Here is a 20,000-nt window from a genome sequence, read left to right as displayed (position 1 = left end):
GATTGAAGTGTGTCTTGAAAGACTGTAGTGTGTCTTGCAAGACCGCACTGTGTCTTGTAAGACGTTGGGAAGAATTATAACTTTGTTGGGAGTGGTGTTGATGCGTGGAGAATTAATGATCTGAAGAGCTCTTTTCTTGCAGTCTTTGATGAAAAAGGAAGGAAAATGTAACTCAGTGAATGTTTAGTGAATGTATGTACATTCCTCGTCAAGAAACTCAGGACTACAAATTCGGTATGCTCTTAGGAAAATCCCGATGATGATGCCTCTTTTGGTCTTGGTATCTTGACTGGAATAGAAGTGTGTGAGATCATTTTTATTGGTGGGTTTCCGATAAACTTGAAATCTTAGGTTGTTGTCTACTTTGTGAATGAGGACGTCGAGGAAAGGTAGCTTGTCATTGGACTCTTCTTCTAGTGTAAACTGGATCGCCGGTTCAACTGCGTTGAGCCTTGCCTGAAGATTCCGTACATCAAAACGTTTGGGAGTTATTACGAGGACGTCGTCCACGTAACGTAACCAAGTGACGCTTGAAGAGATGATGTTGGCGAAGTGTTCGGACTCTAGGTGTTCCATGTATAAGTTGGCTAGGACGGCACTTATGGGGGACCCCATTCCCATGCCGTAGGTTTGTTTGTAGAGCTTGTTATTGAAAGAAAAACAGTTGAAATTAACACAGAATTCAATCAAGTCAACAAAATCTCCGGGAGGTAGAGGAATATTACGGTCCTGATTGACTTTACGTCGTAGAACCTCGATGGCTTTTTTGGTAGGTACTTTTGTGAAGAGGGAAGTCACATCCAAACTGCTTAGTTTCTTGTTACGGATCGAAAGGTTTCGGATGCGGTTGAGAAGGTCGCCTGAGTGTTTAAGATGAGCGGGGCTGATGGTCCCCAGAAGGCAGGAAAGATGTTTGGCAAGAACTCCGGCTAGTTTGTGTGGAGCACTGCCTATTCCTGACGTGATTGGTCTGAGAGGAATATTGTGTTTATGGGTCTTGGGTAAACCATGCATGTGTGCTGGTTTAGGGTTGCTTGGTAACAAGTACAGAAGTTTCTTCCCTTCTCTAGTGCGTTTGAGTATTTGTCTGAGCCTTTATATACCCTTGTGTCCATGTATTGTTTGTAATGGCTTGATAAAGCTCCTGGAGAGCGAAACGTTGCCACAATAAAATGTCACATTAGTTGCACTTGTGTCCTTTTACTTTACATATTGTCGGTAATTCTACCAGCTTTATTACAGAGTGAAGTTGCTGCTTTCTGCCCGTCTTGTGGCATAAAAGCTTGTTTCACGCTGTCCTCGAAGTGGATCCAAGTGTGGTATTTTGACAATATTGGCCTTGTACATAACAGTAAGGCCACCCACATCCCTCCTATGTTGAAGGCTCTGCTGAAATGACAGATCTATCCAGGATGGGTCCAGGCGAGAGATGAGACGTCTTGCTCTGTTCTCTACTCTGTCAAGCAGTCGCAGATGAGAGGGGGGGCAGGCAAACCAAGAAAGTGGAGCATACTCAAGGTGCGAGCGTACTTGTGCCTCGTACAGAATCTTGCAACCCCTACTGTCAAGTAGATGCGAGATACGGCGAAGTGCTGTAAGCTTCCTGGCTGCCTTGTTTGCAAGATTTACAACGTGGTTCTTCATGGTTAGTTTGGAGTCAAATTTCACCCCAAGGATATCAACTTCTTCTCCAGGTGCCAACACCCTCCAATTCATCCTTACTACTGCACAAGCATTACCATCATGTTGCCTAGAGACGATCATCATTTGCATTTTCTCAGGTGCAAATGTTACTTGCCATCTATTTCCCCAAGCTGATATAGCTCTCAGCTGGTGATTGATGTAGCTTAGAGCAGCTGGCATTTCTTCTCTTGGATAAGTGAATGTCAGTGTACAGTCGTCTGCATATGCATGTGATTCTGGGATGAGATGAAGAAGGTTGTTGAAGTAGACATTCCATAACAATGGTCCCAGCACGCTTCCTTGTGGAACACTTGCCCCAATAGGATGTCTTGCTGATTCCGTTCCATTGAGAACTACACTTAGAGATCTACCACGAAGGTACTCACTTTTCATCTCTTCCCCTCTTCCTCTCTTCCCCTCTTCCTCTCTTTCTTTGCCTCTTCCCCTCTTCCCTCTCTCTTTCTTTTGCTACATCTTCCCGTTCCATCTCACTTCCTCCCGGGTTCTCTTCTCCTGCCTCTCCATCTTGGAGGTTATTGTTGCTGGTGACCCCTTGACGACAGCTCAGGCTGACAATGCTGAAGTCTCCCAGAGCTCAGTCTGACACTGCTGAAGTCTCCCACAGCTCAGTCTGACACTGCTGAAGTCTCCCACAGCTCAGGCTGACAATGCTGAAGTCTCCCAGAGCTCAGTCTGACACTGCTGAAGTCTCCCACAGCTCAGGCTGACACTGCTGAAGTCTCCCACAGCTCAGGCTGGCATTACTGAAGTCTCCCACAGCTCAGGCTGACACTACTGAAGTCTCCCACAGCTCAGGCTGACACTACTGAAGTCTCCCACAGCTCAGGCTGACACTACTGAAGTCTCCCACAGCTCAGTCTGACACTACTGAAGTCTCCCACAGCTCAGGCTGACACTACTGAAGTCTCCCACAGCTCAGTCTGACACTACTGAAGTCTCCCACAGCTCAGGCTGACACTACTGAAGTCTCCCACAGCTCAGTCTGACACTACTGAAGTCTCCCAACAGCTCAGGCTGACACTACTGAAGTCTACCACAGCTCAGGCTGACACTACTGAAGTCTCCCACAGCTCAGTCTGACACTACTGAAGTCTCCCACAGCTCAGTCTGACACTACTGAAGTCTCCCATAGCTCAGGCTGACATTACTGAAGTCTCCCACAACTCAGTCTGACACTACTGAAGTCTCCCACAGCTCAGGCTGACACTACTGAAGTCTCCCACAGCTCAGTCTGACACTACTGAAGTCTCCCACAGCTCAGTCTGACACTACTGAAGTCTCCCACAGCTCAGGCTGACACTACTGAAGTCTCCCACAGCTCAGTCTGACACTACTGAAGTCTCCCACAGCTCAGGCTGACACTACTGAAGTCTCCCACAGCTCAGGCTGACACTACTGAAGTCTCCCACAGCTCAGGCTGACACTTTCAATGCCATGTATTTAACCCGTCTCGCATGGTGGGAAATGACAGTGAAACACCATCCTGTGTGACAGAATATGACATGGTCACTGTGTGACCATCACATAAAATACTGTAGCAGCACCTTGCGGATATATCGAATCATACTTATTTTAAAAATATATATGTTCTTCCTCTCGTTCACTCCCCTCATTCCTTGCATTCTCACCGTCCTTGAGCAACATTGCAAAAGCGCCTCTTGCAATTGGAGTGATTACCACTCTCCAAATGTCCTTGATTTGGTCCTTGAAGACGTTAGGTCCGTCTAATATGTCTCCTCGACAAGGGAAAACATTGCTGATGGAACGATATGTCATGGTAAGTGCCGGGGACTGATTGCCTCATCTGGCACTGTGATGGCATTGAAAGGGTCGCCTTGAGAGCTCTTCTCAGACGGATGCCGGTTAATGTTATTCTGTTGTGCATTTGTAAGTCGTTGTGGCCTTGTCTCTGGTCTGTGACCTCGTCTTAGGTTTGTGACCTATCTTGTGATTTGTCTTATGTCCTCTCTTGTGATTTGTCTTATGACCTGTCTTGTGACTTGTCTTATGACCTAACTTGTGACATGTCTTATGGCCTGTCTTGTGATTTGTCTTGTGATCTGTCTTGTGACCTGTCTTGTGACCTGTCTTGTGACCTGTCTTGTGACCTGTCTTGTGACCTGTCTTGTGACCTGTCTAAAGCTATCCAGATATATTGCATGACTACTTCAATGATTCGGGACCTTATACAGAGAAAGAAAAAAGAGAGAGAGAGAGAGAGAGAGAGAGAGAGAGAGAGAGAGAGAGAGAGAGAGAGAGAGAGTTATCTTACCCTCGTATGTATATCAGATTTACCTGAAATCACCTGGGGATGAAATCTAAGTGTTCCTCATCTTTATCCAGCCAAACCTTCCTTCCTTTCTTCCTTAATTCCTTCTTTTCCTTTTACTTTCTTCTTTCCTTCCTACTTTCTTTTCTTCCTATCTTCCCTCAATCTTACCTTCCTTTCTTCTTTCATTCTTTCTTTCCTTCCTTTCTTTCCTTCCCCTCCCTTCTACTCCTTCCTTCCTAATCCTACCATCGCCCTTACTCCGTACATTCCTCCCTTTCCCTTTAAACTGATGTTGCTCCCTTATCTCTTGTCTGTGAGTCGACCCCCAGAACAACATCGAACTGAGGGCGAAGTCTGTGTCCTCTCCGGAAGGCTGCACAGAAACCAGTGCATCGAACTGAGTTCAACGTCTCTCCTTGATAGGACAAACAAGGGGAGGTGACATACCTCGGTCGAAGAGCATCGAACTGAGGGCGAAGTCTGTGTCCTCTCCAGAAGGCTGCACGGAAACCAGTGCATCGAACTGAGTTCGACATCTCCCCTTCATAGGACAAACAAGGGGAGGTGACATACCTCGGTCGAAGAGCATCGAACTGAGGGCGAAGTCTGTGTCCTCTCCGGACGGCTACACAATAACCAACGCATCGAACTGAGTTCGAAGTCTCTCCCTGAGAGGATAAACCAAGGAAGATGACCTACCTCGGTCATGTACCCTGACGGAGAGCTGAAGAAGGGGTCCAGGGGCAGTATTCTCCAGCACCTGAGTCTCGTACACCTTCTGTGTGAACTCCAGCGGTCCACTCCCCACCAACTTGGTCACTGTAAAGTCAGATATTTTTGGGTAAGTTTGTAAAACATAAACTTGTGAAATATCTTTATAAAAACAAGATGTAATTCTTAAATACAATGGAGTAATAAATAAGGGTTACAATACCGTGGCTGGAACAATTCAGGAAAATACCGCACACTTGGTAGGAACTTTTAAGATATTTGGCTCCTTCCTGGACCCGTCACGAAAGACAAAAGGAAGTTTGGTTCGCACAAACATTGGTTCGTTATAGATAAACTTCATTGCAATGAGAACATATTGTCTATAGAAAAAAATAAAACAGCTTTGGGTTCCGTAATTACCCAAATCAAGATTTGTGAAGGTCAAATATATAAATATTTGACTCCTATGCACTTCCATGTACTCCCATGCACTTTCATGCACTCCCATGTACTCCTTTGCACTCTCATGTACTTCCATGTACTCGCATGAACTCCACTGTGCTCTCACATACAAACTAACTTAATAATGGTGAAGCTGTTGTCGTTAACCTCTGAGTTGAAATGAGTTGAGGTAACAATTGTTAGTTTGTGAGACACATGGAAGGAATTTATTGTGTATCCAAGTGTAAGAGAGAGAGAGAGAGAGAGAGAGAGAGAGAGAGAGAGAGAGAGAGAGAGAGAGAGAGAGAGAGAGAGAGAGAGAGAGAGAGAGAGAGAGAATTCTTCCCTCCATACCTTCTTATTCCAAAAGTTATTTGATAATATACATGAATGTTCTCTAATAAGATTGTGTTAGTCTTGTATAACCATTTATCCTCTTCCCCCTCTCTTCCTCTTTTCCTCTCTTCCTCTCTTCCTCTCTTCTTCTTTTTCTACTATTCCTCTCTCTTCTCCTCTTCCTCTTTTTTTTACACATGGTTTGACAATGTTAAGGATCCCTAGCTTTATTGACAAGCTATTTACAGGTTAAGGATCCCTAACTTTATTAACAAGCTAAGAGCTGTTACCTACATCAGCTCATTTGAAAGCATTTTTATTGTTATGATACATACAAGTAGGAAACAGGATGAAGTTGGACCATCTGTGGGCCAGCTGTGGACCATCTGTGGGCCAGCTGTGGACCATCTGTGGACCAGCTGTGGACCATCTGTGGGCCAGCTGTGGACCATCTGTGGGCCAGCTGTGGACCATCTGTGGGCCAGCTGTGGACCATCTGTGGGCCAGCTGTGGACCATCTGTGGGCCAGCTGTGGACCATCTGTGGGCCAGCTGTGGCCCATCTGTGGGATAGCTGTAAACCATCTGTGGGCCAGCTGTGGACCATCTGTGGGCCAGCTGTCGACCATCTGTGGGCCAGCTGTGGACCATCTGTGGGCCAGCATTTTCATTTGATCAACTGACTTTATCTCATTGACATCATAATGCTGTACGAATGTGTTCCATACTCGAGTCATCCTGGGTATACATGATCTCAGATGGAGTGATGTTCTGGAGAAGGGTACAGCCAGAGTGAAGTTGCTACTTTCTGCCCGTCTTGTGGTATAGAAGATTGTTTCACGCTGCCCTCGAAGTGGATCCAAGTGTGGTACTTTAGCAATGTTGGCCTTGTTCATAACAGTAAGGCCACCCGCATCCCTCCTGTGTTGAAGGCTCTGGTGAAATGACAGATCTATCCAGGATGGGTCCAGGCGAGAGATGAGACGTCTTGCTCTGTTCTCCACTCTATCAAGCAGTCGCAGATGAGGCGAGGGGGCAGGCAAACCAAGAAAGTGGAGCATACTCAAGGTGCGAGCGTACTTGTGCCTCGTACAAAATCTTGCAACCCCTACTGTCAAGCAGATGTGAGATACGGCAAATTGCTGTTAGGTTCCTGGCTGCCTTGTTTGGAAGATTTACAACGTGGTTCTTCATGGTCAGTTTGGAGTCCAATTTCACCCCAAGGATATCAACTTCTTCCCCAGATACCAATACTCTCCCATTCATACTTAGTACTGCTCCGGCATTACCATCATGGTGCCAAGAGATCATAATTTGTGTTTTTTCAGGTGCAAATGTTACTTGCCATCTATTTCCCCAAGCTGATATAGCTCTCAGCTGGTGATTGATGTAGCTTAGAGCAGCTGGCATTTCTTCTCTTGGATAAGTGAATGTCAGTGTACAGTCGTCTGCTTATGCATGTGATTCTGGGATGAGATGAAGAAGGTCGTTGAAGTAGACATTCCATAACAATGGTCCCAGCACACTTCCTTGTGGAACACTTGCCCCAATAGGATGTCTTGCTGATTCCGTTCCATTGAGAACTACACTTAGAGATCTACCACGAAGGTGCTCACTTCTCATCTCTTCCCCTCTTCCTCTCTTCCCCTCTTCCTCTCTTTCTTTGCCTCTTCCCCTCTTCCCTCTCTCTTTCTTTTGCTACATCTTCCCGTTCCATCTCACTTCCTCCCGGGTTCTCTTCTCCTGCCTCTCCTTCCATTTCATTCCCATTTCTTTCTTCCTACTCTTCCTTCCCTTTTTGTCTTTTTCCAATTACCTCTTTCCTTTTTTCCTACTTTCCTCTTCAATTGCATTTCCTGATTTCTTCATATTTTTTCTCTACTCTTCCTCCTCTTTCTCTACCACTCCTACCTTCCTCTTCTCCTCCTCCTCCTCCTACTCCTCCACCATCATCACAGCATCTCAGCCACCATCATCACAGCACCTCCTCCACCATCATCACAGCACCTCCTCCACCATCATCACAGCATATCAGCCTCCATCATCACAGCACCTCCTCCACCATCATCACAGCACCTCCTCCACCATCATCACAGCACCTCCTCCACCATCATCACAGCACCTCCTCCATCATCATCACAGCATCTCAGCCTCCATCATCACAGCACCGCCTCCGCCATCATCACAGAACCTCCTCCACCATCATCACAGCACCGCCTCCGCCATCATCACAGCACCTCCTCCACCATCATCACAGCACCTCCTCCACGATCATCACAGCATCTCAGCCTCCAACATCACAGCACCTTCTCCACCATCATCACAGCACTTCCTACACCATCATCACAGCACCTCCTCCACCATCATCACAGCACCTCCCCCACCATCATCACAGCACCTCCTCCACCATCATCACAGCACCTCCTCCACCATCATCACAGCACCTCCTCCACCATCATCACAGCACCTCCTCCACCATCATCACAGCATCTTCTCCATCATCATCACAGCACCTCCCCACCATCATCACAGCACCTCCTCCACCATCATCACAGCACCTCCCCCACCATCATCACAGCACCTCCTCCACCATCATCACAGCACCTCCTCCACCATCATCACAGCACCTCCTCCTCCATCATCACAGCACCTCCTCCACCATCATCACAGCACCTCCTCCATCATCATCACAGCACCTCCCCACCATCATCACAGCACCTCCTCCACCATCATCACAGCACCTCCTCCACCATCATCACAGCACCTCCCCCACCATCATCACAGGACCTCCGCCATCATCATCACAGCACCTCCCCCACCATCATCACAGCACCTCCTCCACCATCATCACAGCACCTCCTCCACCATCATCACAGCACCTCCCCCACCATCATCACAGCACCTCCTCCACCATCATCTCAGCACCTTCTCCACCATCATCACAGCACCTCCTCCACCATCATCACAGCACCTCCTCCATCATCATCACAGCACCTCCCCCACCATCATCACAGCACCTCCTCCACCATCATCACAGCACCTCCTCCACCATCATCACAGAACCTCCTCCACCATCATCACAGCACCTCCTCCACCATCATCACAGCACCTTCTCCACCATCATCACAGCACCTCCTCCACCATCATCACAGCACCTCCTCCACCATCATCACAGTACCTCCTACACCATCATCACAGCACCTCCTCCACCATCATCACAGCACCTCCCCCATCATCATCACAGCACCTCCTCCACCATCATCACAGCACCTCCTCCACCATCATCACAGCACCTCCTCCACCATCATCACAGCACCTCCTCCACCATCATCACAGCACCTTCTCCACCATCATCACAGCACTTCCCCCACCATCATCACAGCACCTCCTCCACCATCATCACAGTACATCATCTCCACCATCATCACAGCACCTCCCCCACCATCATCACAGCACCTCCTCCACCATCATCATCAGCACCTCCCCCACCATCCACACCATCATCACAGCCATCATCACAGCACCTCCTCCACCATCATCACAGCACCTCCTCCATCATCATCACAGCACCTCCCCCACCATCATCACAGCACCTCCTCCACCATCATCACAGCACCTCCTCCACCATCATCACAGAACCTCCTCCACCATCATCACAGCACCTCCTCCACCATCATCACAGCACCTTCTCCACCATCATCACAGCACCTCCTCCACCATCATCACAGCACCTCCTCCACCATCATCACAGTACCTCCTCCACCATCATCACAGCACTTCCCCCACCATCATCACAGTACCTCCTCCACCATCATCACAGCACCTCCTCCACCATCATCACAGCACCTTCTCCACCATCATCACAGCACTTCCCCCACCATCATCACAGTACCTCCTCCACCATCATCACAGCACCTCCTCCACCATCATCACAGTACCTCCTCCACCATCATCACAGCACCTCCTCCACCATCATCACAGTACCTCCTCCACCATCATCACAGCACCTCCTCCACCATCATCACAGTACCTCCTCCACCATCATCACAGCACCTCCTCCACCATCATCACAGCACCTTCTCCACCATCATCACAGCACCTCCTCCACCATCATCACAGTACCTCCTCCACCATCATCACAGCACCTCCTCCACCATCATCACAGTACCTCCTCCACCATCATCACAGCACCTCCTCCACCATCATCACAGCACCTCCTCCACCATCATCACAGCACCTCCTCCACCATCATCACAGCACCTCCTCCACCATCATCACAGCACCTCCTCCACCATCATCACAGCACCTACTCCATCATCCATCCTCCATCACACAGCACCTCCCCACCATCATCACAGCACCTCCTCCACCATCATCATAGTACCTCCTCCACCATCATCACAGCACCTCCTCCACCATCATCACAGCACCTCCTCCACCATCATCACAGCACCTTCTCCACCATCATTACAGCACTTCCCCTACCATCATCACAGCACCTCCTCCACCATCATCACAGCACCTCCTCCACCATCATCACAGCACCTTCTCCACCATCATCACAGCACCTCCTCCACCATCATCACAGCACCTCCTCCACCATCATCACAGCACCTCCTCCACCATCATCACAGCACCTCCTCCACCATCATCACAGCACCTTCTCCACCATCATCACAGCACCTCCTCCACCATCATCACAGCACCTCCTCCACCATCATCACAGCACCTCCTCCACCATCATCACAGCACCTCCTCCACCATCATCACAGCACCTCCTCCACCATCATCACAGCACCTTCTCCACCATCATCACAGCACCTCCTCCACCATCATCACAGTACCTCCTCCACCATCATCACAGCACCTCCTCCACCATCATCACAGCACCTTCCCCACCATCATCACAGCACCTTCACCATCATCACAGCACCTTCTCCACCAGCATCACAGCACCTCACCATCATCACAGTACCTCCTCCACCATCATCACAGCACCTTCTCCACCATCATCACAGCACCTCCTCCATCACCATCATCACAGCACCTTCTCCACCATCATCACAGCACCTCCTCCACCATCATCACAGCACCTCCTCCACCATCATCACAGCACCTCCTCCAACATCATCACACCTCCTCCACCATCATCACACACCTTCTCCACCATCATCACAGCACCTCCTCCACCATCATCACAGCACCTCCTCCACCATCATCACAGCACCTTCTCCACCATCATCACAGCACCTTCTCCACCATCATCACAGCACCTCCTCCACCATCATCACAGCACCTTCTCCACCATCATCACAGCACCTCCTCCACCATCATCACAGCACCTTCTCCACCATCATCACAGCACCATCTCCACCATCATCACAGCCTCCTCCACCATCATCACAGCACCTCCTCCACCATCATCACAGCACCTCCTCCACCATCATCACAGCACCTCCTCCACCATCATCACAGCACCTCCTCCACCATCATCACAGTACCTCCTCCATCATCATCACAGCACCTCCCCACCATCATCACAGCACCACCACCACCATCATCACAGCACCTCCTCCACCATCATCACAGCACCTTCTCCACCATCATCACAGCACCTCCTCCACCAACATCACAGCACCTCCTCCACCATCATCACAGCACCATCATCTCCTCCACCATCATCACAGCACCTCCTCCACCATCATCACAGCACCTCCTCCACCATCATCACAGCACACCATCATCACAGCACCTCCTCCACCATCATCACAGCACCTTCTCCACCATCATCACAGCACCTCCTCCACCATCATCACAGCACCTCCTCCACCATCATCACAGCACCTCCTCCACCATCATCACAGCACCTCCTCCACCATCATCACAGCACCTCCTCCACCATCATCACAGCACCTCCTCCACCATCATCACAGCACCTCCTCCACCATCATCACAGCACCTCCTCCACACCACAGCACCTCATCACAGCACCTCCTCCACCATCATCACAGCACCTCCTCCACCATCATCACAGCACCTCCTCCACCATCATCACAGCACCTCCCACCACCATCATCACAGCACCTCATCTCCACCATCATCACAGCACCTCCTCCACCATCATCACAGCACCTCCTCCACCATCATCACAGCACCTCCTCCACCATCATCACAGCACCTCCTCCACCATCATCACAGCACCTCCTCCACCATCATCACAGCACCTCCTCCACCATCATCACAGCACCTCCTCCACCATCATCACAGCACCTCCCACCATCATCACAGCATCATCACAGTACCTCCTCCACCATCATCACAGTACCTCCTCCACCATCATCACAGCACCTCCTCCACCATCATCACAGCACCTCCTCCACCATCATCACAGCACCTCCTCCACCATCATCACAGCACCTCCTCCACCATCATCACAGCACCTCCCCCACCATCATCACAGCACCTCCTCCCCCCTCATTACAGCACCTCCTCCACCATCATCACAGCACCTCATCATCACAGCACCTCCTCCACCATCATCACAGCACCTCCTCCACCATCATCACAGCACCTCCTCCACCATCATCACAGCACCTCCTCCACCATCATCACAGCACCTCCTCCACCATCATCACAGCACCTCCTCCACCATCATCACAGCACCTCCCCCACCATCATCACAGCACCTCCTCCACCATCATCACAGTACCTCCTCCACCATCATCACAGCACCTCCCACCATCATCACAGCACCTCCTCCACCATCATCACAGCCTCCTCCACCATCATCACAGCACCTCCTCCACCATCATCACAGCACCTCCTCCACCATCATCACAGCACCTCCTCCACCACCATCACAGCACCTCACCATCATCACAGCACCTCCTCCACCATCATCACAGCACCTCCACAGTACCTCCACCATCATCACAGCACCTCCTCCACCATCATCACAGCACCTCCTCATCACAGCACATCATCACAGCACCTCCTCCACCATCATCACAGCACCTCCTCCACCATCATCACAGCACCTCTCCACCATCATCACAGCACCTCCTCCACCATCATCACAGCACCTCCTCCACCATCATCACAGCACCTCCTCCACCATCATCACAGCACCTCCTCCACCATCATCACAGCACCTCCTCCACCATCATCACAGCACCTCCTCCACCATCATCACAGCATCTCCTCCACCATCATCACAGCACCTCCTCCACCATCATCACAGCACCTCCACCATCATCACAGCACCTCCTCCACCATCATCATAGCACCTCCTCCACCATCATCACAGCACCTCCTCCACCATCATCACAGCACCTCCTCCACCATCATCACAGCACCTCCTCCACCATCATCACAGCACCTCCTCCACCATCATCACAGCACCTCCTCCACCATCATCACAGCACCTCCTCCACCATCATCACAGCACCTCCTCCACCATCATCACAGCACCTCCTCCACCATCATCACAGCACCTCCTCCACCATCATCACAGCACCTCCTCCACCATCATCACAGCACCTCCTCCACCATCATCACAGCACCTCCTCCACCATCATCACAGTACCTCCTCCACCATCATCACAGCACCTCCTCCACCATCATCACAGCACCTCCTCCACCATCATCACAGCACCTCCTCCACCATCATCACAGCACCTCCTCCACCATCATCACAGCACCTCCTCCACCATCATCACAGCACCTCCTCCACCATCATCACAGCACCTCCTCCACCATCATCACAGCACCTCCTCCACCATCATCACAGCACCTCCTCCACCATCATCACAGTACCTCCTCCACCATCATCACAGCACCTCCTCCACCATCATCACAGCACCTCCTCCACCATCATCACAGCACCTCCTCCACCATCATCACAGCACCTCCTCCACCATCATCACAGCACCTCCTCCACCATCATCACAGCACCTCCTCCACCATCATCACAGCACCTCCTCCACCATCATCACAGCACCTCCTCCACCATCATCACAGCACCTCCTCCACCATCATCACAGCACCTCCTCCACCATCATCACAGCACCTCCTCCACCATCATCACAGCACCTCCTCCACCATCATCACAGCACCTCCTCCACCATCATCACAGCACCTCCTCCACCATCATCACAGCACCTCCTCCACCATCATCACAGCACCTCCTCCACCATCATCACAGCACCTCCTCCACCATCATCACAGCACCTCCTCCACCATCATCACAGCACCTCCTCCACCATCATCTCCTCCACCATCATCACAGCACCTCCTCCACCATCATCACAGCACCTCCACAGCACCTCCTCCACCATCATCACAGCACCTCCTCCACCATCATCACAGCACCTCCTCCACCATCATCACAGCACCTCCTCCACCATCATCACAGCACCTCCTCATCACAGTACCTCCTCCACCATCATCACAGCATCTCCTCCACCATCATCACAGCACCTCCTCCACCATCATCACAGCACCTCCTCCACCATCATCACAGCATCTCCTCCACCATCACACAGCACCTCATCACAGTACCTCCTCCACCATCATCACAGCACCTCCTCCACCATCATCACAGCACCATCATCTCCACCATCATCACAGCACCTCCTCCACCATCATCACAGCACCTCCTCCACCATCATCACAGCCTCCTCCACCATCATCACAGCACCTCCACCATCATCACAGCACCTCCTCCACCATCATCACAGCACCTCCTCCACCATCATCACAGCACCTCCTCCACCATCATCACAGCACCTCCTCCACCATCATCACAGCACCTCCTCCACCATCATCACAGCACCTCCCCCACCATCATCACAGAGCCTCCTCCACCTCATCACAGCACCTCACCATCATCACAGCACCTCCACCACCATCATCACAGTACCTCCTCCACCATCATCACAGCACCTCCTCCACCATCATCACAGCACCTCCTCCACCATCATCACAGCACCTCCTCCACCATCATCACAGCACCTCCTCCACCATCATCACAGCACCTCCTCCACCATCATCACAGCACCTCCTCCACCATCATCACAGCACCTCCTCCACCATCATCACAGCATCTCCTCCACCATCATCACAGCACCTCCTCCACCATCATCACAGCACCTCCTCCACCATCATCACAGTACCTCCACCACCATCATCACAGCACCTCCTCCACCATCATCACAGCACCTCCTCCACCATCATCACAGCACCTCCTCCACCATCATCACAGCACCTCCTCCACCATCATCACAGCACCTCCTCCACCATCATCACAGCACCTCCTCCACCATCATCACAGCACCTCCTCCACCATCATCACAGCACCTCCACCACCATCCACCAACATCCCAGCACCTCCTCCACCAACATCACAGCACCTCCTCCACCATCATCACAGCACCTCCTCCACCATCATCACAGCACCTCCTCCACCATCATCACAGCACCTCCTCCACCATCATCACAGCACCTCCTCCACCATCATCACAGCACCTCCTCCACCATCATCACAGTACCTCCTCCACCATCATCACAGCACCTCCTCCACCATCATCACAGCACCTCCTCCACCATCATCACAGTACCTCCTCCACCATCATCACAGTACCTCCTCCACCATCATCACAGTACCTCCTCCACCATCATCACAGTACCTCCTCCACCATCATCACAGCACCTCCTCCACCATCATCACAGCACCTCCTCCACCATCATCACAGTACCTCCTCCACCATCATCACAGCACCTCCTCCACCATCATCACAGCACCTCCTCCACCATCATCACAGCACCTCCTCCACCATCATCACAGCATCTCCTCCACCATCATCACAGCATCTCCTCCACCATCATCACAGCACTTCATCATCACAGTACCTCCTCCACCATCATCACAGTACCTCCTCCACCATCATCACAGTACCTCCTCCACCATCATCACAGCACCTCCTCCACCATCATCACAGCACCTCCTCCACCATCATCACAGCACCTCCTCCACCATCATCACAGTACCTCCTCCACCATCATCACAGTACCTCCTCCACCATCATCACAGCACCTCCTCCACCATCATCACAGTACCTCCTCCACCATCATCACAGTACCTCCTCCACCATCATCACAGTACCTCCTCCACCATCATCACAGTACCTCCTCCACCATCATCACAGCACCTCCTCCACCATCATCACAGTACCTCCTCCACCATCATCACAGCACCTCCCCCACCATCATCACAGCACCTCCTCCACCATCATCACAGCACCTCCTCCACCATCATCACAGTACCTCCTCCACCATCATCACAGCACCTCCTCCACCATCATCACAGCACCTCCTCCACCATCATCACAGCACCTCCTCCACCATCATCACAGCACCTCCTCCACCATCATCACAGCACCTCCTCCACCATCATCACAGTACCTCCTCCACCATCATCACAGCACCTCCTCCACCATCATCACAGTACCTCCTCCACCATCATCACAGCACCTCCTCCACCATCATCACAGCACCTCCTCCACCATCATCACAGCACCTCCTCCACCATCATCACAGCACCTCCTCCACCATCATCACAGCACCTCCTCCACCATCATCACAGCACCTCCTCCACCATCATCACAGCACCTTCTCCACCATCATCACAGTACCTCCTCCACCATCATCACAGCACCTCCTCCACCATCATCACAGCACCTCCTCCACCATCATCACAGCACCTCCTCCACCATCATCACAGCACCTTCTCCACCATCATCACAGCACCTCCTCCACCATCATCACAGCACCTCCTCCACCATCATCACAGCACCTCCCCCACCATCATCACAGCACCTCCTCCACCATCATCACAGCACCTCCACCATCATCACAGTACCTCCTCCACCATCATCACAGTACCTCCTCCACCATCATCACAGCACCTTCTCCACCATCATCACAGCACCTCCTCCACCATCATCACAGCACCTCCTCCACCATCATCACAGCACCTTCTCCACCATCATCACAGTACCTCCTCCACCATCATCACAGTACCTCCTCCACCATCATCACAGCACCTTCTCCACCATCATCACAGTACCTCCTCCACCATCATCACAGTACCTCCTCCACCATCATCACAGTACCTCCTCCACCATCATCACAGTACCTCCTCCACCATCATCACAGTACCTTCTCCACCATCATCACAGCACCTCCTCCACCATCATCACAGTACCTTCTCCACCATCATCACAGCACCTCCTCCACCATCATCACAGTACCTTCTCCACCATCATCACAGTACCTCCTCCACCATCATCACAGCACCTCCTCCACCATCATCACAGTACCTTCTCCACCATCATCACAGTACCTCCTCCACCATCATCACAGCACCTCCTCCACCATCATCACAGTACCTTCTCCACCATCATCACAGTACCTCCTCCACCATCATCACAGTACCTCCTCCACCATCATCACAGTACCTCCTCCACCATCATCACAGTACCTCCTCCACCATCATCACAGCACCTTCTCCACCATCATCACAGTACCTCCTCCACCATCATCACAGCACCTCCTCCACCATCATCACAGCACCTCCTCCACCACCATCACAGCACCTCCTCCACCATCATCACAGCACCTCCTCCACCATCATCACAGCACCTTCTCCACCATCATCACAGCACCTCCTCCACCATCATCACAGCACCTCCTCCACCATCATCATAGTACCTCCTCCACCATCATCACAGCATCTCCTCCACCATCATCACAGCACCTCCTCCACCATCATCACAGTACCTCCTCCACCATCATCACAGCACCTCCTCCACCATCATCACAGCACCTCCTCCACCATCATCACAGCACCTCCTCCACCATCATCACAGCACCTCCTCCACCATCATCACAGCACCTCCTCCACCATCATCACAGCACCTCCTCCACCATCATCACAGCACCTCCTCCACCATCATCACAGTACCTCCTCCACCATCATCACAGCACCTCCTCCACCATCATCACAGCACCTCCTCCACCATCATCACAGCACCTCCACCATCATCACAGTACCTCCTCCACCATCATCACAGTACCTCCTCCACCATCATCACAGCACCTCCACCATCATCACAGTACCTCCTCCACCATCATCACAGCACCTCCACCATCATCACAGTACCTCCTCCACCATCATCACAGTACCTCCTCCACCATCATCACAGCACCTCCACCATCATCACAGTACCTCCTCCACCATCATCACAGTACCTCCTCCACCATCATCACAGCACCTCCACCATCATCACAGCACCTCCTCCACCATCATCATAGTACCTCCTCCACCATCATCACAGCATCTCCTCCACCATCATCACAGCACCTCCTCCACCATCATCACAGTACCTCCTCCACCATCATCACAGTACCTCCTCCACCATCATCATAGTACCTCCTCCACCATCATCACAGCACCTCCTCCACCATCATCATAGTACCTCCTCCACCATCATCACAGCACCTCCTCCACCATCATCACAGTACGTCCTCCACCATCATCATAGTACCTCCTCCACCATCATCACAGCACCTCCCCCACCATCATCACAGCACCTCCCCCACCATCATCACAGCACCTTCTCCACCATCATCATAGTACCTCCTCCACCATCATCACAGCACCTCCTCCACCATCATCACAGCACCTCCTCCACCATCATCACAGCACCTCCTCCACCATCATCACAGTACCTCCTCCACCATCATCACAGCACCTCCTCCACCATCATCACAGCACCTCCTCCACCATCATCACAGTACCTCCTCCACCATCATCACAGTACCTCCTCCACCATCATCACAGCACCTTCTCCACCATCATCACAGCACCTCCTCCACCATCATCACAGTACCTCCTCCACCATCATCACAGTACCTCCTCCACCATCATCACAGCACCTCCTCCACCATCATCACAGCACCTTCTCCACCATCATCACAGTACCTCCTCCACCATCATCACAGTACGTCCTCCACCATCATCACAGCACCTCCTCCACCATCATCACAGCACCTCCTCCACCATCATCACAGTACCTCCTCCACCATCATCACAGTACGTCCTCCACCATCATCACAGCACCTCCTCCACCATCATCACAGTACCTCCTCCACCATCATCACAGTACGTCCTCCACCATCATCACAGCACCTCCTCCACCATCATCACAGTACCTCCTCCACCATCATCACAGTACGTCCTCCACCATCATCACAGTACCTCCTCCACCATCATCACAGTACCTCCTCCACCATCATCACAGTACCTCCTCCACCATCATCACAGTACCTCCTCCACCATCATCACAGCACCTCCTCCACCATCATCACAGTACCTCCTCCACCATCATCACAGCACCTCCTCCACCATCATCACAGCACCTCCTCCACCATCATCACAGCATCTCCTCCACCATCATCACAGTACCTCCTCCACCATCATCACAGCACCTCCTCCACCATCATCACAGCACCTCCTCCACCATCATCACAGTACCTCCTCCACCATCATCACAGTACCTCCTCCACCATCATCACAGTACCTCCTCCACCATCATCACAGCACCTCCTCCACCATCATCACAGTACCTCCTCCACCATCATCACAGTACCTCCTCCACCATCATCACAGCACCTCCTCCACCATCATCACAGTACCTCCTCCACCATCATCACAGTACCTCCTCCACCATCATCACAGCACCTCCTCCACCATCATCACAGCACCTCCTCCACCATCATCACAGTACCTCCTCCACCATCATCACAGTACCTCCTCCACCATCATCACAGCACCTCCTCCACCATCATCACAGTACCTCCTCCACCATCATCACAGTACGTCCTCCACCATCATCACAGTACCTCCTCCACCATCATCACAGTACCTTCTCCACCATCATCACAGTACCTCCTCCACCATCATCACAGTACGTCCTCCACCATCATCACAGTACCTCCTCCACCATCATCACAGTACCTCCTCCACCATCATCACAGCACCTCCTCCACCATCATCACAGTACCTCCTCCACCATCATCACAGTACGTCCTCCACCATCATCACAGTACCTCCTCCACCATCATCACAGTACGTCCTCCACCATCATCACAGTACCTCCTCCACCATCATCACAGTACGTCCTCCACCATCATCACAGTACCTCCTCCACCATCATCACAGCACCTCCTCCACCATCATCACAGTACCTCCTCCACCATCATCACAGTACGTCCTCCACCATCATCACAGTACCTCCTCCACCATCATCACAGTACCTCCTCCACCATCATCACAGTACGTCCTCCACCATCATCACAGTACCTCCTCCACCATCATCACAGTACGTCCTCCACCATCATCACAGTACCTCCTCCACCATCATCACAGTACGTCCTCCACCATCATCACAGTACCTCCTCCACCATCATCACAGCAC

At 51.6% G+C, this 20,000-nt stretch overlaps 1 protein-coding gene across 1 annotated transcript in view; it reads right to left on the bottom strand.

Annotated features, from left to right (window-relative positions):
* Positions 1–20,000, bottom strand: part of LOC128702011 (putative neural-cadherin 2) — a 348,502-nt gene that overhangs the window by 161,691 nt on the left and 166,811 nt on the right. Inside the window, exon 3 of the mRNA XM_070101448.1 lies at positions 4,676–4,795. Within this exon, the coding sequence (XP_069957549.1) occupies positions 4,676–4,795 (120 nt within the window). The remainder of the gene's footprint in view (positions 1–4,675; positions 4,796–20,000) is intronic.

Source organism: Cherax quadricarinatus, chromosome 77 (genome assembly GCF_038502225.1).
Source record: "Cherax quadricarinatus isolate ZL_2023a chromosome 77, ASM3850222v1, whole genome shotgun sequence".
NCBI lineage: Eukaryota > Metazoa > Arthropoda > Malacostraca > Decapoda > Parastacidae > Cherax > Cherax quadricarinatus.
The sequence above is the reverse complement of the archived record's forward strand: the minus strand, read 5'-3'. Positions and strand labels throughout refer to the sequence as shown.